Source organism: Anopheles stephensi, chromosome 2 (genome assembly GCF_013141755.1).
Source record: "Anopheles stephensi strain Indian chromosome 2, UCI_ANSTEP_V1.0, whole genome shotgun sequence".
NCBI lineage: Eukaryota > Metazoa > Arthropoda > Insecta > Diptera > Culicidae > Anopheles > Anopheles stephensi.
Genome location: NC_050202.1, coordinates 37,667,196 through 37,691,797, shown reverse-complemented (window position 1 = coordinate 37,691,797; position 24,602 = coordinate 37,667,196). Strand labels below are relative to the sequence as shown.

The following is a 24,602-nucleotide window of genomic DNA, read 5'->3' as shown; positions in this document are numbered from 1 at the left end:
TGCTGTGCAGTGTGCATTAACCTTGGGCCAATGCGTCACTCTGGAGCAAGGTGTATGTATTTATATACCTTGCACTGGAGACGTCACATCTGCCAAACAAAATTACATATTATGTGAATGTCATTCGCGAACCCCATATATTTCGATCGCTGGCTCGGTTTTGTGTCGCTGAATATAGAAATAACAAAGTTTTGGAAACTGGTACTTCCCAAACTTACAAGCCAATGTCGTCGTACAACCAGTGCACTCAAACACCAAGCCATCTTACCGAGCGACAGCAGTGTCTGTAGCAAGTAGAAGTGCTGTGTGAGGCATATTTGTCGACGAATCGCAACGTCAACACAAGTTCATCTTCACTAGTGTTCGGTGCCTCTTTCCATTAAACCCTTCCAAAAAATGGATCCTCCTAGCTTAGATAAGACAAATTCGGAAACGTTCTCACCATCGCCAAGTAATGCTGCTGCGCTGCCACCACAATCTTGCGAGCAAGGGCGCAAAAGAAAGCTATCCAATCGGCTGGATGACGGAGATGTAGAACCAGAAGCAAAACATCAGCTGATAGAAGCACCGAAAAGTATCGATAAAGCGACGGAATTAGCTTCGCCCAACGTGCACGTTAACATTTTGGATCTCAGTGACGAAATACTACTGCTAGTATTTCTACATTTGAACAGCAACAGCTTGCTTTTGCTGTCGAAAGTTTGCACCAGGCTGAAGCGATTAGTAGCGGATAAAACGCTGTGGACGGAGGCGGATTTTACCTCAGCAAAATTAACAACGGCAGAAGTGCAGCTACGCATACAATACTTGCAACCAGTTACAACGAAAACTTTAAAGCTGCGCGGTATGACCAGTGTGTATCCTGCCGAGCTGTGGAACGTACCAACGCTAACGCCTGGCATCCTGAAGGCAATTGAAACACGCTGCAGTTTACTGGAGTGCATGGAACTGACCGAGGCATACTTGGATATGAACGAAATCAGCATCACACTGTTTCCTCCTACCTTGCGTTCGCTGGTGTTCAGAAAGTGTGCACTATCGGTGCAAAACATCAACAACCAGTTCGTGATGCAACAGCAGCAAATGCGTTCATTTCTATCGAACATGTACAAACATCTCGTCCGCCTGGAGGAGCTTACCATTGAGTATTGTGCCTGGTTCGACACGCACGATTTCATGGTGCTCTCGAAGCTGCCCAATTTGCGATATCTCAGCCTGAAGGGCTGTGCTAATATCAAAGATAGCGTCCCGTACGCCAGCCTGGCGACACGCTTCGGGTTCAAGAAGCTGGAAGTGCTCGACTTACGCGACACACCGATATCCGATTCGGATGTCAGCTGTTTCAATATTGTGCACTCGCTGAAAGAGTTACGATTGGAGTGCCCGGAACATTTGCGCACGGAACGAGGCTTGAACGAATATAATGAGGCGGAACGACAGCGCGTAGAACAGTTGCATCGTTTGGCCATGCCTGATCTACTTCAGAATGAAGAAGTAGATCGAGCCGGCGGGAACGACGCTGCTGCCGATCCAATCCCAGACGAACCACCGGCGGAAGGGGTACAGTTGCCGCCACCCATCCCGCGCCCTAGACATGGAGTGTTTGAAATACGCATCATACACGGGGACTATCCAGGATACGTGCGCGGAAATCAGGACAATTTAATACGCATCGTCCGCGACCCACAGCAACCGGTTGCAAACAATCCAGCTGTACCGGCGGGGCCAATAGCAAACGAGAACAATAGACAGGACAGACAGAATATTGTGCGGATCATCAATAGAGATTTGCTGCTGCAGCGAAGAGAAAACGTCCACTTAAATCATCCCCATCGCGTGTTTCGTCGCCAGAGAGATCAGATGCAGATGATGAATGCTGCACAGCAACGAATTTTCGATGCTGGTGTTGGTAATCCTGCTCAACGGCCTCGTCCGGAACCACCTCGACCTGACCGACCAGGCGAAAGAGCGCCAGCTGGACCAAATCCACCAGTTGAACGCCACATACAACAACCCGAAGGTGAAGCATCCATTTTTCATCAAGCATGTACATTTTCGTTACATTTGTTCTGTTTTCTGTTATTCCTCAGGACAATTACGGTTGCTTGATGTACCAAACGACATACCGGCGCCGAATCAACAGCAGCAACAAGAACAACCACCACAGCAGCAACAAGAACAACCACCACAGCAGCAACAGCAGCCTCCACCACAGCAGCAACAGCAGCAAAACAATGCACCACCCCAACGCGTTCTGCCGCAAGTAATCATCATGCCGGGAAATTTCCAGGAACTCATTCACAGACCGATCAATGGCAATCAGCACCAGATTTTTGTCAACTTAGGCATAGGACAACCTGCACCAAACTACGTATCATTGGTAAGTGATCGTGGAATCTGTGCGTACGGTGTGTCGCGCAATGAGATGGCGGGTGCACTTATGGAAGAAATATTGCATCACAATTTAACTGGTTTGGAGCGGCTGTCTATTCGCAACTATAAGCTCGTCACCGACACATCACTCGATCATCTCGAATCGGCAGCGCCACACCTAAAACTGTTGGACGTAACAGGCACATCCGTAACGGCGCAAGGCATCCGGAACTTTAAACTGTCACGCCCGAGCTGTGTGGTCATCTCCGACCACGACAAAGCCGGACAGCAAAAGGTTGGCGTTGTACATTCGGAGGCTGTAAGCCTGGATCGTCTTTAATGCCGTGCACCGTTTGCTGAACCTTTGCTAAGAACATCCTGTTCTTTTATTTTTTAATAAATCTTAATACAGTTAAGAACAAATTTGGTTTTATGTGTTTTGTTGTTTACGATCAGTTAACTATTTCAATTGCTTTATTTAGCGTCACGGAAAACAAAAAAAAAAAAACAATAAATCAGATTATTTCCTCGAGCGTTTGCAAACTCCGCATTGATACAGCCATGAGTGAGTGCTACTTTTTCTGCACGTAGCGCGACGCAGCAGCGTCCGATGCAGTAACGAAAGTTCGTTTCAATTTTCCTGTTCGCGCATCACGGTACTTGGTAACGATGTCTTTCGATAGTTCAGCCACCATGCGCATGGTTTCCGGAGGATACTGGCACCCCAGCAGTTCAATGTTGGTAAACACTTGCGCCAGGCAAACCAGCTCATCCTCCGGGAAACTGTTTATATGCGATTCCATGAACGATTTTCTCAGCTCCCAATGTTCGTCACACTCGTAGAAGGTTTTGTATTTTTCCACGTCGAAAGTCATTGCGAGATTTGGTTCGGTTAGCGTCCTGAAGCAAAAGAAAAACAAACTTATTGTAAATTACCGTAACATAAGCGTATAAGTTTTGATCAACGTGAACTCAATTACCTTTCCTATAAAATTAGAAGCTGTTGTGTGTTCTATGCGATCTGTTAATTTGTTGATTTTTATTTTTGACAGTTGATCCTATTACGTCTATTACTGCTGGTTGAAAACTAAGAGTTTAAAAAAGGCAGTTGATAATTTATGAAGGTACAAATAAAAAACAATAAAGGCGTCGTTATGGTGAAAAATAATAAAGTTCTTGTTCGTCGCTCAATGCGCGTGTTCAAACTACGAAGCAAATCGATTGGCCTGCTGGGTTCGCTTATTTCTCTACTCCGACGTTCAACAAGCAGCCCGTTGATTGATATCCCTGCGGTGAAAGGCTTTTGCAAGGGCCAGACATTTAACAGACATTTAAAAGAAACGAAATGAAATATTTCAAGCAGCCACACGTACGCAGCCATATTGTTGGGAAGCCTTTGGCAAACAACGGATTTAACACGTTCCAAGCACTTCCAAGCAAGCAAGCAAATCATAAACTCATCATCAAAACCCCTCTAAAAAACTAACGAAAAAAAGGATTTGGGCATATCTTATATGAACCCATATTTATGAATTTTACACAAGTCATGTTATCGGCTGTTTCTGATTTTAAATACCTGCCACACACACCATACATACCTGCCGCGATGGACGAAGCTGGGGACTGTATAGCACATGCATAGCCCCAGTACGCACATAGGTCTCTGAGTTGCTCAGAAGCCTCTGATCCGCTATGATGACGAGCTCTACGAGCTGTACGGTGATATCACCATCGTCCAACGAACTGGAGTCGCCTGGTCATGTCATGAGAATGATACCGGACGACCCAGCCCGCAAAGTTATTTTAGGCCATCCACACAGCCGACGGCGCTAAACCGTGAGCGGTATCGATGTATGGCATTTAAAGAATATTCCTTACAAAACCCTTTCCTAACATCTAAAGAATGGTCCAAAATTATGGACACTCGTAATGGTATTTTCAAAGGTGAAGAACAAAGAGAAAATGTATCAGAACATGCTAGATCTACTACTTAAATCGTGCCTTTCATTCCGGAGGGAGGTTGCCACGGCACACTAGAAGTAGTGCCATTTAAAATCTTTAATAGGATAGAAAACTTTTCAAAGCAATGCTTTAGAAAGGTAAACGCGTCTTTCAAGTTTCGATTATTTGCCTTAGAAGAATGCCACAACAACAACAAAAAAACACACATTGGAATAAATATTTAAACCCTTTTGTCGAAACAGCCTACAACGGCTTCGCCAATCGTGGAATCGCGTCATTAAATAATCTCGTTTCTGCACGTGACCATGAAGCTGTGACACTCCTGTAAATCCACAACACGCTCAGTTAGTTCGTTAGATTTGTGGGATCGCCTGGACGCGATAAACTCGTGTCTTCACGTATGCATGAAGAAAGATTAAGCTATCTCAGAGGATAACAATAAGTATGAGCGGTAATAAAATCTTTAAAATCGAAAACAGTGACATTCACACATACTGAATTTAGCAGCAGAAACGGCAGAAAAAACAAGATGGTAAGCATATCCGGGGTTTATCAAAGTACAATCCGGTATATACTATTTACCAGCCAATCCTTTGGCTTTGTTACACCTACCTACCTTTTCAAGATCGTGTAAAGGAACGAAGCATGTCGGACAGGATCGCATTTGAAATAGTATGCTTACAATGTAATGTTACTTTGCTTTATTTAGTCAACAATATATACGCAACAATTAAATTATAATTAAATAACAAAATGCAACCTTTCCTATCTTGTGAAAATGAAAAATTACAACAAAATAACAATAGAATTGGGAATTGTGAAAATGCCTCTCTATCTCTTCTCGCGAAGACAGATGATGAGAACACTAGTCGCTGTGTTCACTTTTACTGAATTTGTTGAAAAGCTTAGTAAAAGTTGGATATGTGTTGTTTTATTATTTGCAGCGAGGAACCAGCGGTACTAGTAAGACAAGCAGTTGATTCCGATAGATAGTGCAAAAAACAAAGCAAAAAAAAAAGAAATAACAGCGTTGAATGAAAACAAGATTACGAGAGACGCGACTGGGAGACATCAATTCTTTCTATTACCTGCAGTTTGCCATGCGTTTAATGTTTTGTTATGCTTTCAAAATTAAAGAGTAGTAAACAAAAGTATTATGTCCAGCTAGAATAGAAGCAAAGCATGTTTAGCATTTGTGTTTTACAACATTTTTGTACAGTGTTCATGGCATCTCGTTCATTCACAAAGCCCCGCGGGGGGTGTACATTTGGAGTCGATCGGTTATGTTATACGCTCACGCTTTACGTCGCGGCCCCGTGTTCGATCCTTCGCGTACTACTGCTTTAATATGCTTTTATTGAAAGTAAGAAAAAAATAAGCATTTGTTTTTTTTTGTCAGAATACCAAACTTTAGGGTTTAGGTTTGATAAAAGAATGCAAACATCAAACCATATGCCATCTTGGCTGGAATGTGATTGATTATTCGATAAAATACTTATGGTAAAAGTAGCCAGTAAAACAGTCGGTCAGTTCCCGAGTTGCACGGTACCGTAGTTACGCGTTTTGAAATATTGGCGTCTTTTTTTGATTAGCCATACGTCGACGCTTTATGCGTGGAGTTAAATGGTACACTTTTAAAACCCGGTTGAAAAACAGTAAGTTCATTACAGTTGTTCGTTCTCGTTCTTCAATAAATAACAATCGACCTGTTAATGTGAAGTACGAGATGCAATTTCCTTTGATATGTTGATGAGTAAAAACGCGGATTACAATCGTGGTTTTCAACAATAATTAGTCTGAAGGTACACCTGTTTATGGTTACAGTCGAAGCGTTCGATTGGCGTGCCCTCACCGTAACGAATATGCAACAGGACGAATGCATATTACATGCCGTTACCATGCAATCAATTGAATTGCTTCTGTTCAATCATTTGGATTTGATTTAACCAATAGACCAGACCGGTTCGTTTGTTGTCATTAGAAAAGAACAAAAAACGGTTTGTTCGAGAGAAATAGCGGATTTAAAGTGCGATTCCATAGTAACGCGGCATACGATTCAACCATTCCGTAGTGATGGCAAGCAAATCGCAGCAGGCAGCTCGTGAGTCGAAGCAAACGGTGAGCGATTCCACCATAGCTGGAAAACAGGTGTAAAAGTATGTTCATACGAAGGGTTTGCGCGCAAAAACACATCATTAACCGCGTAACTCGGAAACTAAACCTGTAACTGTGTACAATTAGGATGAAGGAATAACATATTTCACAGCAACGGTGACAGCAATTTATCGTTTTTTGTTATTAATTATGGTATCTAAATAGACCGCAAGCCAGTATCAACTAGATTCTAGATAATAATGCCTTAATTGCCTAACTCTTTTGACGCGGAATATCCTCAACACAATACAGCGTAAATTAAAGTTTGTTTTTTTTTCATGCCAGAACAGTGCGCGAATGACTGATTCCAAGTGGGGGATTTATAGAGTTTATCGTAAGATATGTAGTAGCAAAGAAGAAGATAATACAAAAATACATTCGTCGTAAAAAAAGGTTTCGTTTTGGTGTCCTTTACAATACATATGCTTTTATGTATTTGTATTTGTTGTTTCATTAATTACTTGTTAAAATCGTTGCGTATATATTCACTTCTGTAGAATACCTCCTATTGGCATTTGGTTTGGAATGTACAGTTACGACTTCGTTGGTATTAGACGATAATTATGTCTCAAAAGGGGAGAATGTTACATTTTTACATTCCTAGTTATTTTAGCGATAAAATTTTATGAATGTTTTTTGTTTGTATTCTATTACTTATCAATTGTGTTCTGCGTAAAGATGCGCGTGGTTTTTGTGTGTGTGTGTGTTTTTTTTTGTCTTTGTAAGTCGTGAGAGTATGCAAGATAAATTATTTTAAAATTTCTACATAATTCTCTGGTATTAGTCCAGACTTTCCGTTAAGCGTACCTTCCAACCATCCCGGTTCATTTGATCGACGAACTGAAACGGTAAAGGGAATCAAGTTGATAAAGTAAACCCCACATACCTCTACTAATGTACATACCATTCGTTATGATTTGGTTCGGTTCGAACGATAGTTCTCCATCATTCTCTGCTAAACAGGCGTACAGTGTACGGACTCGTCTAGATAAATGAGCAAACATAGTATATAAGCAATTGTCGCACGTGCACGTTAATGCCGGCAGCATATTTTACACTTACATGTCCTCCCGTGCTGTTAACGATTGTTTCCCCTGCTTCTGTTGTAAATATTGCTGTTGAGCTAGCGATATCTGTTGCTGAACTCGCGGTAACTGACGATTTCGGCCATAGTCTTTAATACGCTGAGTTTTCTTTGGCCTACAGTAACTAGGACTAGCGGAATTGTCAGACTCTTCCACAACGTTTACCACAGTCGTTAACGGGGAGATGACTGTGCGATTATTGTTACTCGCTCCGGCACTATCATACTGTACAACGCTCTTATTGCCAATTGCAGCACTATTATATTCGCCCCAGGTTCCGCCGCGATGGCTTCTTAACGTCGACAACGCGCTACCGGCAACGACACCGCCTGGCGAAGAGCATACAGATTCAGCCGAACTGCTTGTAGAGTTGATTTTTTCATACGTTGACAGCTCTTTGCGAGAGCTAGCTAGATTCGAATCGCTATTGCCTAATGTAGTCACACGGCTGTACACTCCATGCGACATGGCCGTGTCGCAGTTGGCCATGCTATTCATTCCAGATAAGGAAGAATTTTGTGAAAACGATGGGGTTGGCTGTTGAAGATAGCCGCCGGTAGCATTTCCCGCCGACACATTGTGATATCCAATCGGGACCTTGTCGATGGTGTGGAGTGGCCCGTGGTAGTGACTTGGAGAGGAATCGGCACTAGACTTTAAGTGATGTGGCATGCTCTGGTCTCTGTGAGCTAGCGAAGGTGCCGCAGCTTCACCGATAATTGAGGAAATAATAGTCGGTTTAGCTTCATAGGTCGGATAGTGATTGGTGCCTTTGCTGTATAGCGACTGTATACCGTTCGGTATGTGCTGTAAGCTAGAGGACATAATAGGCTCGGTGTAATTCGATTTAGCAACAACACGAACCACAGGTTGCGTTTGTGCATGGACGGCATGTGAAGTACGTTCCTTCGAATAGCTATGGTTTCCTCCAATGGTTCCCGAGCTTCCGGCTTTGTTTTCAATAACACCACTTCCCCTGCTGTCCGGGCGGTGAAAGAGTGGGCTTTTGTTGGATTGCGACCTGCGGACATGATCAAACAATATAATGAACTGTGAGAAAACGTAAAATTACTGGACACAATGCTACTTACATGTACGATTCTCCAGCGCCGCCGCCCGCTAGGGTGGATGGTATGTTCTTAAAAATTTTGTCATAATTTTCAATTAAAATTTCGATGATGACGTTGTTGAATTTTATATCAAGTATTGCGGCAACAGTTTCTTCAGCAGCTCTCAGTAAAGTAGGACCAAACACGACCCCCAAATTGAATACTGACATTTTATTTCTATCGCTCTTTAATGAAACCCTGTGTAAACGCGCAACCAGAATTGTGGTGTGATTATTTAACGCAAATGTATACATAAATGCAGCATATGCTTACGTTTTCAAATGTCGAATAACCAAGTCCAGCATTTCCAACCGGTTTTTGGGTAATTTATATACCAATTGGTGGACTTCGTTGATGCGTTGCAAACGAGTGTCTTGTTCTGGGGGAAAAAATATGAGTAAATTTGCACAGATCTTAGAATAGTTTGAAATAAAAGTCATGTTATACATATATTCTACATAGCTAATGAACGCACGTCTATCTACTAAAATTAGTAATGTGAGCACAACTTTTTCCGCATAATAAATCGACATCAATATTTTCATTCATTTTACTAATAATAAAATGTACATTATTGTTGAAAATGTTTCGAACTTGAATTGTTTTAAGAAATACGACCAGGCCAGCAAGACGAATCATGGCTAAAAGAAGGTATGTTTCTGCTAACAATATGAAAAGGCTCAGAGGCGTTGAATAAATTGATTAAACAATTTAATATGCGTATGCGTACTATTCCTTTTTGTCATGATCTTTTTTCATCATCATGATCATCAAAACGAGGTAAATAGGTCCGGATACACGGGGTAAGTCCCCAGCCCAGGAATCCGAAAAAACCCGAATAACAATCCAAACACCAAAAAGTAAGCAAAAATCCCTAGCTGGTATCTTATTGCTCTTCTTTGATCATTCCTATCGTAGAAGTTTACTGTATTTTTATTCGATGTAGCAACTTGCAATCAAACTGTCATCCGACCTCATCCGTCAAATCCCATACGTGGTTTGTAGGACTAGTCGTATACCGCCGAAAAATGGCACCAGCCTAAATATCTTATGCTAACGCAGAACAAATCCCTTTTTTTGTTGAAAAATACTCCTTGTTGAACTTGCTCTAAAGAGATTTTCTGTTATAGAACAAAACAACCCACTGTTACAACATATTATTTGCCTCTTTATCCGGCTGTCCATAAGACTTGCTATCTCGATTCTTATACCTAACGAAAGATAAACAGTTGCAATGAACTGAGCTTATAACCTCAAACTGACTACACGCGAGAGAATCTAGTTTGTACATATTTTTACCCAAAGGGGTGCAGACAGTCGGGCAATAACATCATTGCTCTTTAATGAGCGGTAAAACTTAAAATTTAATTTACTTGTGATCGACGCACTTGGTAAACAGTTGAAAACTTCGTTAGTCAAATCGTGGAAATCAAATCCTACACATCAATGCATGATTTATAATGGATTTCCTATGATTCCTGATCCTATGACATTATGAAGAGAACGGAGGATTATGAATTAGAAAGGGGAATGCAATGATGCTGCATACACAAAACTGAACCTGTGACTCCTCCCTTTTCGTGATGGTTCGTGCTTTTGCAACCAAGGTGGTCCGACGAGTCAAGGCATAGATATTGTAATTGGTCTGAAAGTCATTTTTATAACCCTTTTATTCCCTTTACATGATGATGAGCTATTATCTGCTTAGTTTTCAATTTCCATTACTCTTCATTACTAATCACTTATTAACTTGTCACTCATTGTTAACGGTGCATATCGTTAATAATTTGCAGTGCTCTTTGGATCCCTCTAATAAGTGCTGCCCAATGCACGCGCTTCCCATTACATAGTTTGTGGCCGGCTGGTCGAATTGCTGTGGACTAAGATCAATTATTTACAGCAAAGCGACACTCCATTTATATGACATTTCGTTGTAGTTCGTAAATGTGTAGTGAAGTAACGTTGCGGCAGGATATGTACGATTTAGAAAGTTGTTTTAGAATAAAATTTTGGACGAATTCATGGTTTTCTGGATGCGCTATTTTTCTCTTTTTCGATGATATCAAACAGCAGCTCATGCAGCCCAAACTTCAATTTGAACGTTGCCAAGATTATTTTCAAACTGATATTATTTTAGGGGTTAATCAGTCCTCGCTGCGGGGGGACGGTCTGGACGTGATTTGATCCGTGGTCCTGCCTTGGTCGACCACTGGACCGGACCGCCTCACAACAATTACTTACACCTAAATAATTTTTTGATGGATAATTTCATACAACAAACAGGAATAGCAGTCACCTGCTTAAGAATAGGACAAGCAAGGGGAAAAACATCATAAAACACTCTAGGTAACTCGCTTTTTGAACGGTTTTATGGATTGTTATTCCGGTTTTGTTTTTAAACTATACTCCCGAAAACAGACGATCTGTATATCGGTTCCGTTGTGTGTTTGATATTCTTCTGTTGGTTAAAGAGAGGAAGCGGCTAGGCCGTCGCATTCATGCGTACGGTGCTTAATACAAAGTGGTGAATTAGATTTATAGTAGCGTGCGTAGACTTTGTGTCATTTCGTGTTACTAAGTGGGGTTTCGACTAACTTCGAGTATCCAGATCTTATAGAGTATAAGGAAATTAGCAACAATAATAGACACGCGATGCCACAAATAACATAAATAAGTAAAGTGGATAAATGGATGAGCATAAATAGGAACCACAAGCACAAAGAATTATCGTACAACATTATTTTTCAAAAACTGATACTTACTAGCCGCTGATATAAAGGCATGATGCAAACGAAACGTCATTAGTGGTTCACTTAAATTGCGAAGATACTGTTTGAGTGCACTTGCTATTGTTTTGCTTTCCAAAATATCGCTATAACCCATTTGTTCATCGTTAAAAAAGCTAAGACGATCTTTCTCAGTCTTTTTTCGGTCCAGTCCCATTTGCAGCAACTTTGTCACCTTCGTACTAACACCACCAATCCGATACAATCCCTGCAATAAATCATGAAACAGTATAAAAGTTGGATGTTAAAATGTATATAATTGGTTCCGAGGAGGTACCTCTTCTTCCAGTCCTCGACTTTCCAGCAGATCAATGCATCTTTTAATGAAGGCGAATCCCACATCGTCCAGGGTGCTATCTTCACTGTATTTTGTTAATAACGTTAAATTTGCCTGCAACAAAATGAAGTTTTTCTTGCTATCGTCACAGTACCAAAGTATTTACTTTAATTTACTATTTCTACTTACTGATTCTTTGCCATCCATTGCATCTATCCAAGCTTTAATGTCGTCTTCACTAAGCGCTTGGAAAGTGTATGTCGTTGAATTTCGTTCGTTAAAAATCACATCAAAACAGTACCGTTTTTCAAATTCTGTTATTTTTTTTGTGCACGATGCAAGTGTGAAAGTTTCAGGATTTGTTTGTTGCTGTTTGGAGAGAGATGGAAAAAAATTAAGATTATAAAATCAATGTCATACATATGCATTAGGACAAAGCCAAACCAGACACCTAGTATTTTGGACGTTTTCTATGTTCACAATCGATTTGACGTTAACGTTCATGTGGCCGAAATGAATGACCAATTATTATGGTTCAACAGCATAACCAGATTGCACATTATGAAAATAACATAACATTATGAAGGATAAACGCTTAAGATGAACTAACAAAAAACATAGAAAACGGCGCAGTGACGAGGTGATGACGGTTTTTGCAATGTATAATAACTTACTGTGCGTCCAGACATCTGATTGTACTGTAACATGGAAAACTCCCTGGTTTGTTTCTTGTATGTGCAGTAAAATTTCGACCATGTGACGACAGTAAATTCTACGAATAATAAATATAGCGGCCGGTGATGAAAGATGCAAAACCATTTGCGTGAATCATGATGAGAGTGTCTTACTTTTTTCCATCAAATAAAGATATCCTTGCTTTGTATATTCGCTTTCTGGCTTTAGCTTACTGTCCATGTATTTATTTTTTAACTCTTGCGCTTTCTGTCGAGTTTCGTCGAAATTTTCGCGAGTCTAGAAAACAGACTAACGTTAATCACAGCCATATAGTTATTTTACTCATGAAGTTATTTAATATCAAAAAGCACTTTTCTTTCACATGCATCTTTCAACCAGAATCATCCACAGATATGAGAATACCGAGGGTTATTAAATTATTAGCGTGTTTTAAAGAAATTCGTTTTCATGGTCTCCATTACTACTTTATGTCATATTTAGCACCTGTGCCAAAGAAAAAACACTTGATAGCACCAAATATTAACCGGTGTACAAGCATGCACACATAATAAATATGACTTATTAAAAATATGCATGGTTTTGCTGGTTGTAAGACCAAGGTTTGATCGACCAAGAGAAAAGTGTTTTCAATGTATAACTGTGTAATTGGGATAGTGAAATGCAACACAATGATCAAACTTCCTTAGTGATAATACCCACTTTCTGGACTTTTAGTTGCAGATCTGATAAGTAATCCTTAGCGTCCTCCGCAACTTCATGCCCCAGATGATAGAAAACTAGCCAATCAGATATGAATCCTAGATAAAGGGAAAGTAATAAATAGTAAATAGTTTTGTTTTGTTCATCAAGAACGGCCTGGCCGTATTGCTTAGAACTAGATTACAAAAAAAGAATATAATTTACATCGGTTTGAAGACATTTCCTTCTCCAAATCGTGCTAGCGCACCTCATGACGGGTGAGCTCGGCCGAAAATAGCAACATTTCCTATCTATTTAAATACATTTGTACTCACTTAATATGATCTCCACGAACTCAAATTTTATTCGTTCCTGGACTTCTTGTATGCTCAAAACGTAGCTCAAAGATTCTCTGAGATATTCCCTTTCCAACATTCCTAAAGATGCGTCTGCCTGGAATTATAAAATGGAAACATTAATTACAGAAAGAGTCACGAGAAGGTGTTATTGTCGCTCTTAAGGTAACTAAGTTTGGGATACGAAATTGGTTGCGAACGATTGCCGATTGTGTATTGTACACAGTCCATCCTGTGAATGAATTTCTAGTACTTGTGTTGTATAAAAATAGTGTATGATTGTTCCTTTCAAATAGATATGCATGTATCGCGTACGGAAGGTCTATTATACTATAGACGACAGGAGTGATACTGTAGACGCCAGGAGTATAGATTTATCAAATTTTTTAAGAATTAGTGTTATCATTACAATTAGTAAGTGTAAAATGGCATTTATGGCAAAGATGTAAGCCCACAGTTCTACGAATAAGCGCCTCTTTCTACACTATCAATCAGGTGCTAGTGATGCAAACCTTCGTATATGTTTCTTTTATCTTGTGCGCATCACAATCTGCTTAAGTATTTTACAGTTCATAACAGAAATATACAAACACCTTTTTTATATTAAAATAAAACATAATGTGGAGTGTAAAAATAATGTTCTATTGTTTTAAAAAACCAAAAATCGTACTTTGATCATTTTTGCATATTTTTACACAAACACACACACACACACACACACACACATTATTGCAACTATTTTCACTATGATCGAAACTCCAACTTGGAACATAACTATCGGAACACTTACGGAAAAGCTTTTTTTTCGGCAACGTTTTGTTGTTGTCAATTACTTTAAAAAATACAAGAAGTGATAAAGGACCATAATTACTATAAATATATTTTTCAATCATATTTTCAAACAACTTTGGATCCAGGTGTCACACTGGTCATCTAGATGAGCCGTTGATTTGAACACAAACAAGCAATTTAAAATTTTATTTCAATTCAAATACTTTAAAATTAAAAACTACATTACAAAATAGACCCACCTTGGATGGCGATGACAAAACAAAGCTAAAGCTAACAAAACAATAAGAAAAACTAAATATAATTTTTCCAAAATATTTTTCTTGTTTTCATTTTCCTATGGAAGTAAGCTGGCATTTTGACATGTCGGACATAAAATAAATGGTGATTTCAGATATTTTTTTCGATTGAGATCAATTAATCCAAATTCTTGGTGACAAAATAATTCAAAAGCCACCGATTCAGGATTGTCAGAAAAATCTATCAGCCGTTAGCAAGTGCAGGCCTTTGCAAGTGTCTTTTGTCCAAGACTCGGAGAGATATGATTGATCGAGCGTCGATCGTCATCAGTCCTTTACTGTGAGATATTATCTACTGTTCAGACTGTATTTTTTTAAATCGTAAAAATGAACTTATTGTTAACGAATGACTCCAATTAGAAGTCGTCGATCCTCTTTACGCGTTTTATCCCGGTTTGAAATCTCACATTTAGAGGGCGCTACTAATTATGGCCCGGGTTACCTGTCTACCGCTTGGAGCGATTCAGTGGCCGAGGCGACAGCGGCGCCGGTCTCCACATGGCAGGACCGGGGTTCAAATCCCATCCAGACCGCCTCCCCGTGCGTAAGGCTGACTACTTTACTAGGGGTAAAATTAAGTCACAGAAAGCCAGAAATGGCAGGCCGAGACCTCTCGAGGTTGTAGTGCCAAGGAAGAAGAAAAACTGACTACCGCCATTAGTACAAACGCGTATATAAATTCGCTCGTCTGTTTGTAAATATTGTAATGTTTGTCCATCACTACAGGAACACCTTCGCTCCTAGTAGTTACCGATAGTTAGAATCAATGGCGCTCAATTCGCTTGCCTATACATTGCCGCTAGCAGTAGAGCGCATCGGAGGCCTGACCAACCCTGCGATGAAACCCCTAGCTAGTAGGAGTGTTTGGCGCAAGCCGGCATGGAGCCGCCACCGGCACAGATATTGGTGGTAGTAGCAAATATTCGAACGAGCTCTCGAAATGGTTTGAGATTACACCAGCCCTTTGCTGGTTCGAAGCGATAGCAATTTTCTCTAAATGCCGAAATTGCTGAGTTGGTAGATCCATAACACGTCCTTAGCGGGTAACGGATTTTGGAAATCTCTTGGCGTCCCCCGGAATATTTTGATGCTACGCTGCAAGTTTTTTCTTTTAATTTTCGAAAACTAGCAATGCATAATAATGATATTCTTTTACACTTTATGAAAAACCTTTGGTGGTCATTTATGTTTAGGTTTCGTTAATTTTCGCTTGTGCGTATTCGATGGTGGTGGGTCGCTATTTCTATGCGCGTAAGTTTAAGCTACCACGCTTAAATGTTACACTCAATGTACTCACCTCAATAACGGCAGGAGAAGATTTCTTTGAAGACATATTAAGGAACCTTTCCTGGGCCTGGCAGAATTTTGCTGTTTTCTTGTCATACTTTTTTTTGTTTTCCTTTACACCACCAATATGAAGCTTCCGAAACTCTTCCAAGGGCAATAATATTTGCTCATGGGCACGATCAAGCTGAACAGTTGTTAGAGAAAATAATTGAGAAAGGTTATAATTAGTAAAGCACACTCAACAATTCATTTAATGAAGACATGCTTTGGGGTGCGGGTAATTCGCCCAATAATGTGTACTTTTTGGGCGCCGCTGTTCAATTATAAAGCAATCATACATTACTACGGAAATACTATAATCAAAGTTGGTATCTACACTACCAGCACCTGCAGCGGGAATGAACAAATGATAACTGCCACGAGGGCTTTGATACTCTCAAAAGTCTGCACTTATAACATAGATGTTGAGTTACCAGAATGGGTGCTGGCTGCAAACCGGTCATACCACGGCCTGAGAAAACTTTTCCATTCGAGACACCTACTAGAATAGGCGAAGCTAGGACTATACAGAAGCCCATACTTACATGCGTCTCTGAAACGTGGACGCTGTTGAAAACTGACGAAACCCTCTTAGATGCGTTCGAGAGGGAGATGCTCAGAAGGACAATGGAGGAGCCGTAATCTCATCATCGTGTAGCGAGCTAGACTCGCCAATTATGGGTGGACCTGTTCATGTGAAGATGATGACACCGAACAACCCAGCACGAGAAGTCCCCCTATATACCGTCCATATGAACAGAACATGTGTTGCCAACAACGGCAGCAACGCATAAATTCATGGATTTGCTCGAATCTTTACGGTAGAAAAAAAGCTTCACAGTAGGAAAATTATCTACGCGCTACTATGCGAATAGATGTGTGGACTCGTGTGGATTCGTGTGGACGAGTTCTAACAAATCGCATTTTTGACAGCCTCTATCTCAGACATATTGTTTATTTATTTTTATCTTCTTTTATCTTCTTTCTTACCGATTCAAAACCATAACACATAACCCATACGTTTCATGTTAACATTTTTTATCAGTAAATGCCCGAAATGCAGTGGATTGGGTCAAACAAAATAAAACAATCAATCCATCATCGATAGGATGCTATCGGAATGGGACCACTTGCTTGTTGTTCTCGAGAGTGCACAAGCTTGGTTGGTTGGTTTGCCTCTAGACTGTAACTCATTACACTTCATTCGCCTGACGTCATCTCAACAATTTTAAGCAAGGGAAAAATAAAAATTTTATTTGAAAATATATTCTTTTACTTACCATATTATCACGTTCTTCCTCAATAGATGATATAAGTTTGCTAAATTGTTTCAAACTATCCGCTATAACCTGTTCATCATCGGTCTGTGTGGAGCCTATGCATTCAAAATTGAATTCTTTTAAGCTTTTGGACAAGGTGCGCTGCGCTCGTGAAAGACCTTAAGAGAAAAGGAAAAAAGAAAAGATTATTAAATAAGACATCAGGATTATCGTTAGAAGGTTGTGCACCACTGGATGACACGCAACATATTATATATATTTAGTATTCTGTATGGTGTGCCGGTGATGATGTTTGTAGCGGCACCAGTTGCTAACACGATGGGTTCGATATCGAAACCCGTGCAGGTTGGCGACCCTTCCGCTGGACTCGCCGCGTTGTACTATCCAGCTCATGTCAATAAACCAAAAATCATGGTAGACCAAAGGCAGTACTTCCAAAGCAAAAAATAAAAATAAAGCATTGTATTGGAATAAAATTCCAATACGCTGATATTATGATTTAATTTTTATTATCATCCATTTTCCATATGCCTCTTGCAAAGCCACTTATATTGTACGGATGTAAAACGTAGTGAGTGAGTGGCTAGTTAGCACGGAGAGTTAAATCAGCAATGAGTTATTTAACTCATGAGTGAGTTAAAACGCAGTGAGTGAGTTGTTATTCGGCATGGAGAATTAATTCACAAGTGAGTTGAAATAACTCGCACGGCACGACCGGGAATCAAATCTGACTTTCTAACTACTTGGCATCATTAAGCCTGATAAGTCTTGATGCCATTGAACAAGACCTTGGTTGTCTTTTGATGATTTTGGATCAAACACTGACTTTTGAGTCGGCAACTGTCAAAAAGAAAATCCACTTACTTACCACCAAAGTCGGTAAAGAGACTTGTGCGTAAAGTCACGTCACGATATTGTCTCGTCACGAAGGATTTGACAACAACGTTGTCAAAGCCCAACAAGGAATGGGTTCGATCGTTTGTCTGTATATGGATATGCAATCGCAAGTGCAGTGTAGTGTGTTGAGCAAAAATACTGACTACTATCAAGCCTGCTAAGAACAACCGTTTCTCGGTTTTGGCTGACAGCAATAATCCTCGATACAGCTCATGGTTAAGCGCCGTCTTCTGCCAAACCATTATTATCCCGGCCGTTCTGGAGGATGCTTCAACGCCAGCCTTTTGGGCTTGAAATTGGGCCTAACATGCCTCTTCTTAGTTGTCCGGTTAGATAGTTAGTTAGCCATTCTCATCACACGACCAGCTAAGCCAGCCATCACACGACGCGAGTCAAATTCGCTGAACGGTTGAGAGATCACAGTACAGTTCGTAGAGCTCATCATTGTAGTGACTCTTTCATTGTATTCATATTTCTCTCGAACGCGGCTAAGAAGGCTTCGTGTTTCGAGGCTTCAATGTTTCACAAACTTATGTGAGCACTGGGACTATATAAGTTTTATATAGTTCTAGCTTTGTCTGCTGCAAAACATATTTTGAGAGAAGAAATTTCCATAGGATGTAGTATGACCGATTGGTAGCCAGCACCTTTGCAAATAGCTCAACATCAGTGTTTGTTAGCAATTAATCTCCAACTAGAGGGTTATTGCCGCCGGGCTCCCGAAAGATCGTGCGTTCATTCGCATGATGTCAAGACTTATGTCGAACCACTATGCGCTGCAAGCACATCTTCAACGTATAGGCAATATTTGATATCTGTCATGGTTAGTAGCTGTAGCATTGGATACCAGGGCGTTGAACACATCGTTTGGCCTTGAGCGGAATTCGGAAAGGCTCCGGCTCTTAGCTAACACAGCTAAGCTTAGCTTTTTCTTTCTCTACCGAGCCCGCTTATAATAAGGACAGTCGATCCCCCCTAAGCCGATCCCACATAAGTTTGGGAATGAAATGTCTCCCACCTAAATAGCATGGAAGGCACATCAGGAACGGTGTAGTATAAGTAAACTAAATAGGTTCTTAGCTCAGTAGACAACGGCCTGAGCTTTCAAGGAGTCTCGTACATATCGAAAGAGGTAGAGCTTAGTATAAGCTTGCTGTGCGATTATGTGTGCCTGAACCACCCCATAATGGACCTCGTATAAGGAAAATCATACGTTCCAACCTTCTCTGAATCGTTTTTCCGGCCAATTCGGTGTCGTAGATTACACTAGCCACCATTTTTTTTTATTTCAATACTGTTCAGGTCAAACAAATTAGAGTCCTGGCCCACCATTTTCACCACTCAATTTTCTAGGTTTTGATTGGCCCTTGGTCTGCTTTGTACCCTCTCCTTCACATTTATATTACATTTTGGTCGCAGCACTCACAATGCTGTAATCTATCTTGCTTTCTTTTCTACAAAGCACATCGCAAAAGAGCTATTTGTTTATATTTTGAACTGTCAAATAGTCGAGGATTGTTGACAAAAATTATTTTCTGATACTATAAGATGCTATTGATTGAAACGACAAATCAATGATTGACCAGATTTTAACATGTGCCAAATCTTGTAGAAGTGGGGCTGTACGACAGTTACACTCTCACTATCTTTTCGTCGATTTCAATGCTGCACATGACCAGGATAACCAGGATAAAACTATTACGACGTAATCAGGTTTATCAGGCTTGTAAATATCAGCTTATGCCTAGAATATAGATTCTAAGGCCCCTTGCTATAACCAAGGATATGCATCAGGAAAAATGGCGAATGATAAGTCCATCGAAGATTCGGAAGGGGAAACCATTGGACCTATCTTTTCTAAATTAAACCAGATCCTGGCTAACAGTGAAGGTATCTAATCGCCGTTTCGTGGATCTCCTACAGTGACGGAAAATGTAAGAACTTTATATACAGCATTCCTCTGGTCAGAAAACAAGTGTCTCGCTGTTTACAGCGATAAAATATGGTAGACTTATTTTAATGTCCCTCACTGTATGAGATTGAAAGTAGTGAAGGGAATGTACCGTTGGACCTGGTGGTTCGAAACAAATACAATAATGTAACGCACCTGACCCGGTTCAAAAATGCAAAATACCTGGATACAACAGGTACAAGTTTATCCCTATTGCTGGAAAGAGTTTGGAAATTTGTTAGAATTTTTAGACAAATCTTATTTTTTTCATTTTATTTTTTACTTTCAATAAAATCAACTTGATGTTTTGAAAACAAAATTTCGCTGGCGACGACCAGTTACTTGTCCCGGTAACGAAAACGTGGATCGTTACTAGTACCTGGTTAAACGCTTAAGAGCAACAGAGAAATCATATGGCTCGCACACGAGTAACAGAGAGAGCAACGAATACATGTCCCGGTAACGAAACGCGGATCGTTACTTGTACCTGGCAAAATGCATGCAATAAAGAAGTAAATTACTTGTTTTTTTATTTGCTTATTTACAATTAAAGTATGACATATTCACAATGGAAATGACAGAAAAACAACAATTAATTAGACATTTCCTCCCTATTTTTTGTCTTATCCCGGGCATACTCGGCTGTGGATGAGTGAAGATTGCGGTGTGGTTGTTTAGGTCTAGTGCGGTGGTTTTATTGAGGTACTAGTTGAGGATGTTCGATGTTTTGGTACGTGTCTATTGCTGTCTGTTGATACGATGGTGCTAGAGGTGTGCTTGTAAATTACACTACTTGTAATAGGGAAATTTTTGGCAGGATATTTCAATGATTTAACAACAACTAAACAATCATTTCATTGATCAGGTAATAAAACGAGCAAGATGCAGAAAGATTAAGAAAATCTTTATTCGAAGTGATATGGCGAGCGGCGAAGGGGTGTAATTAAATTTTGTTTTGCATGGAAAAATCTGGATTTACATAAAGTTAATAACTGCTTATTGGTTTGAGGCTCTCCTATGTAGCAGAAGCTTAACAAAGGATCGAGCGTGCGGCACAGAACCTCGGGTTGGAGATTAACGAGGCGAAAACCAAAATGATGGTGGCACCACCAGCGGCCATGCTAACAAACACTGATTTACGCAGGGGTGATGTATAGATAGGTGACCGCACCTTAGAAGTCCTCCAAAACTTCACCTATCTGGGGTCAAAAGTCAGCACCGACAACAACATTGATGTTGAGTTACGCGCAAGGGTGCTGGCTGCCAACCGGTCATACTACAGCCTGAGGAAACTTCTCCACTCTAAATACCTGTCGCGACGGTCGAAGCTGGGATTGTACAGAACATGTATAGCCCAGTACTCACATACGCCTCATAGACATGAACTCTGTCCTAAACTGACGAAGCCCTCTTAGCCGCGTTTGGGAGGAAGATGCTCAGAAGAATTTTTGGCCCCGTATGTGTGGAAGGACAATGGAGCAGTCGCTACAATGACGAGCTCTACAAGCTGTACGTTGATCTCACCATCGTACAGCGAATTAGACTCGCCAGACTCCGGTGGGCTGGTCACGTCATGAGAATGACACCGGACGACCCAGCCCGTAAAGTCCTTTTAGGCCGTCCACACGGACAGAGGAGGTGTGGTAGGCCCAAATTGAGATGGAGTGATGGCGTTGATGCGTCCGCCAGAACGGCCGGGATAACGGATTGGCAGACGACGGCGCTAAACCGTGAGCGGTATCGAGGATTGTTGCAAAGCGGTTGTAGCGCCTGATAAGTAAGGAAGTAATAACTGCTAACGAATTCACACAACGTTCGTGAGGAGTGTCAAACATTTCTGCGCACCCCACCGTACCCTCATAAGCCCCCAGCCAAGGACTATAATTTGCCTTTCCCTCTTACTTATTCATCTTTTGCCATATTCAATCCATGGTAAGAATAAAGTTAAATGGTAATTGTTAACCAAACGATAAAAAAATAAAAAAAGTAAAAAAATAACGATTTGGTTTTCGTTCCCGAGCGTAAAAAGTGTGCGGATTTTTCGCATTCACCTTTTAAAATTGGACAAAAAATTCTGCTAAAAGGCAAGTCATTTTATTCCACATACAGGTCCAAAGTAACCAGGGTTTCGTTACCGGTACTCGTTCTTGCAAACCAGGTACCGTTCCGTTATTTATTTTTCGGTACTTTTCCCATCACTAATAGAAAGTACACATATACAGTAACAGAAAATAGAAAAAGATCACCAAAAAAGTTAAACCATCAAATTTACTGTTCAACATTAAAACAGCTTTTTTACTAAAATATTTTTTCTACTTGTTGTTTTTTATGCTGACGCAATGATTTTGATTGTTTAACAAAAACAAAACAGATATAGAAAGATTATTTGTTGATGACACTTTAATTTTGATGCGGTTATGCTTAGCAGGAGCATCGAGCATTGGGCGCTCAGGCGTCCCCACAGAAGCCACAACGGCGCCAGTCTTCCTATGGTAGGACCGGGGTTCAAATCAGGACCGTTTCCCCGTAATGAGGGCTGGCTATCCAAATGCGTGGTATTTTTAAGTCTAGTAAGCCAAAAATGGCAGGCACAACCTGAGAGGTCACTAGGCCAAAGAAGAAGAATAAGAAACATCAATAGCTCAGCACATCGCATCAGCGCAGTAGTTTTAAAATCGGATATAAAAGTGGTCTTATTCTATTGCCCATTACTATGTATTGCTACCTTATCCAAGAAATCGTACATTGAAATAAATAAATAAATAAATAATAAATCAGATGCCCTTCGTCTTCTTTGGCACTACAATGTCGAAAGGTCTCGGTCTGCCATTCCTGACTTTCCTTGACTTGATATTTGCCATTTGTTTATGTATAACTGTCTCTTTAGTCTTACGTATATACGTTGAGAGTTTGAACCCCGGTCCTGCTGTTTCTGTCCACTGAAACGGACCAAAAATTGGATTGTAGTGCGCTATTAGTCCTAATTATGACCCCCTAACAGACAAACCCATAAACTAAGGTTGTCCTTGTATCACATGTTAAGTAATTCGTCATAATTTTCATTTCGTCATTTTTCTAATTAGAGAGGTCAATCGTTCCTCAAGCATCTCTTTTCGATGACTCGCTACAACCCTAGCAGTCTTAGCTACTTAAACAATCCCGGCACAAATGAAACTTAACTTATTGACAGATTTTTGTGAACCGGCATTAAGGTATTTGAATGAAAAAAAAAAATCTGTTTCGCACGGATTTTCAGAACATTTCCGAATTTTCCGGAATAATTCTTTACTTCCTTAAATAATAAATTATGACAATAGAAACCCACACTATTCCCAACGTTTCAGCACAAATTCGAAATGCTTGTTCCAGTTGTATCTATTTTATTCACGGTTGGCCTTATTGTTTTGCTTGCCACTGTACGTGCAATACATCCACCATAGGTGTCACTGAAAAGATTCGTCTAGACAAAGATCATAGGGGTGAGTGGAAGTGGAGGGCGGGGTAAGTGTTTACGGTATGTGAATTCTAGTTTTTTCAACCGCGTGATCAAGCTTGAACGTACATTTTCATCACAAAACCAGCACATACATTTTTAAACCACGCGAGCAGCGAGGAAAAAAGGTGTAAGAACGAAAACGTGTATCAAAATAAAAGCCAATACCGTAAATATTACTTACTTTTCGCCGCAGCCAGCAAATCTTTGATTTCCTTGATTATGCGTTTTATCTGTTGACTCGTTTTTTCTAACTCTTTCTCATGCTTGTTTAGATTTTCGCGAAAATCTGGACTGTCAATCAAACAGTCGATGAATTCCAGGGGCTGTAGTTTTACCATTTTCTCTGGTAACAACATAAACACACACACACACACACTCACGCGCGCGCGTTTATATGATACACGTACAACTCAGTGTTCTTCCGAAGGAATGTGTCACCAGCTACTCCAACGTTAAGCCATTCTTTCCAAGACTACCTTGTACCACGTAACAGTGTATGCTGCACTCTCTTAATGATGGTTCCACGATGAACAAATGTAGCGAATAAGCATTATCAATCCGCTGTTTTCATTCAATAATCACACCTGCACTCACGGAGCACATTCAACACACACAATTGTTTGGAATATATGAGTAATCGAGCAAACCTCTTCCATTGGGATAGCTGCTTGCTACTGTACGGCAGGAAAGAGCTACATTACACAAACACTTGCAAACGAGAATGTTTCTGCCAGGCTATTCATTTGTCTCGTCGTTCGAAGAACTTATCAGAATTATCGTTTTGCTTCACGAAACTGACCGCAGTATCCTATTGCACTGGAAAACAATTACACCCAAACGCAAATGTAATCTGCGCGTCATCACTTGTGTATTGAACAAAAAACAATCGCAAGGTTAGCCCCAATACCGCCGATTTGACAGTTTCACAGTGTACTATTTTGTGGGTTTTACATTCACAGTGTACGTTTTGTTTTCGTACAATCACAAGGAAATTCAAAGCAAATTTTCGGAAGGCTACAAACGCGAAAAGACTTAATGCAAAATGTTTATATATCATGTTGCTCAATCACTACAATATACAATGGTGC

At 40.4% G+C, this 24,602-nt stretch overlaps 3 protein-coding genes across 5 annotated transcripts; 1 reads left to right on the top strand and 2 right to left on the bottom strand.

Moving 5' to 3' along the window:
• Window positions 1–96: 96 nt before the first annotated feature.
• LOC118517723 lies at window positions 97–2,796 on the top strand. Its single transcript, XM_036064174.1, has 2 exons — window positions 97–2,020; window positions 2,091–2,796. Exons 1-2 carry the CDS (start codon window positions 397–399, stop codon window positions 2,711–2,713), a joined length of 2,247 nt encoding a protein of 748 aa, XP_035920067.1. The 5' UTR covers window positions 97–396; the 3' UTR covers window positions 2,714–2,796.
• On the bottom strand, window positions 2,797–3,495 carry LOC118517726 (partner of xrn-2 protein 1-like). The gene is made up of 2 exons (XM_036064177.1): window positions 3,354–3,495; window positions 2,797–3,273 (listed from the first exon to the last, which is right to left on the bottom strand). The coding sequence occupies exon 2, from the start codon at window positions 3,246–3,248 to the stop codon at window positions 2,946–2,948; it is 303 nt and encodes a 100-aa protein (XP_035920070.1). The 5' UTR covers window positions 3,249–3,273; window positions 3,354–3,495; the 3' UTR covers window positions 2,797–2,945.
• A 3,098-nt stretch (window positions 3,496–6,593) lies between these two features.
• Window positions 6,594–24,460, bottom strand: LOC118517722 (rho GTPase-activating protein 26). Of its 3 annotated transcripts, none has more exons than XM_036064170.1 (15): window positions 23,696–24,460; window positions 17,171–17,328; window positions 15,862–16,035; window positions 13,456–13,573; window positions 13,142–13,239; window positions 12,595–12,718; window positions 12,421–12,518; window positions 11,936–12,112; window positions 11,747–11,860; window positions 11,446–11,677; window positions 8,957–9,062; window positions 8,666–8,881; window positions 7,552–8,595; window positions 7,394–7,473; window positions 6,594–7,329 (listed from the first exon to the last, which is right to left on the bottom strand). In XM_036064170.1, exons 1-15 carry the CDS (start codon window positions 23,868–23,870, stop codon window positions 7,238–7,240), a joined length of 3,006 nt encoding a protein of 1,001 aa, XP_035920063.1. In that variant the 5' UTR covers window positions 23,871–24,460; the 3' UTR covers window positions 6,594–7,237. The 3 variants fall into 3 exon arrangements, with proteins under 3 accessions (XP_035920063.1, XP_035920064.1, XP_035920065.1); XM_036064171.1 differs by having other exon boundaries at window positions 11,936–12,115; window positions 23,696–24,458; XM_036064172.1 differs by lacking the exon at window positions 23,696–24,460 and adding an exon at window positions 14,267–14,308 and having other exon boundaries at window positions 11,936–12,115.
• Window positions 24,461–24,602: the final 142 nt, after the last annotated feature.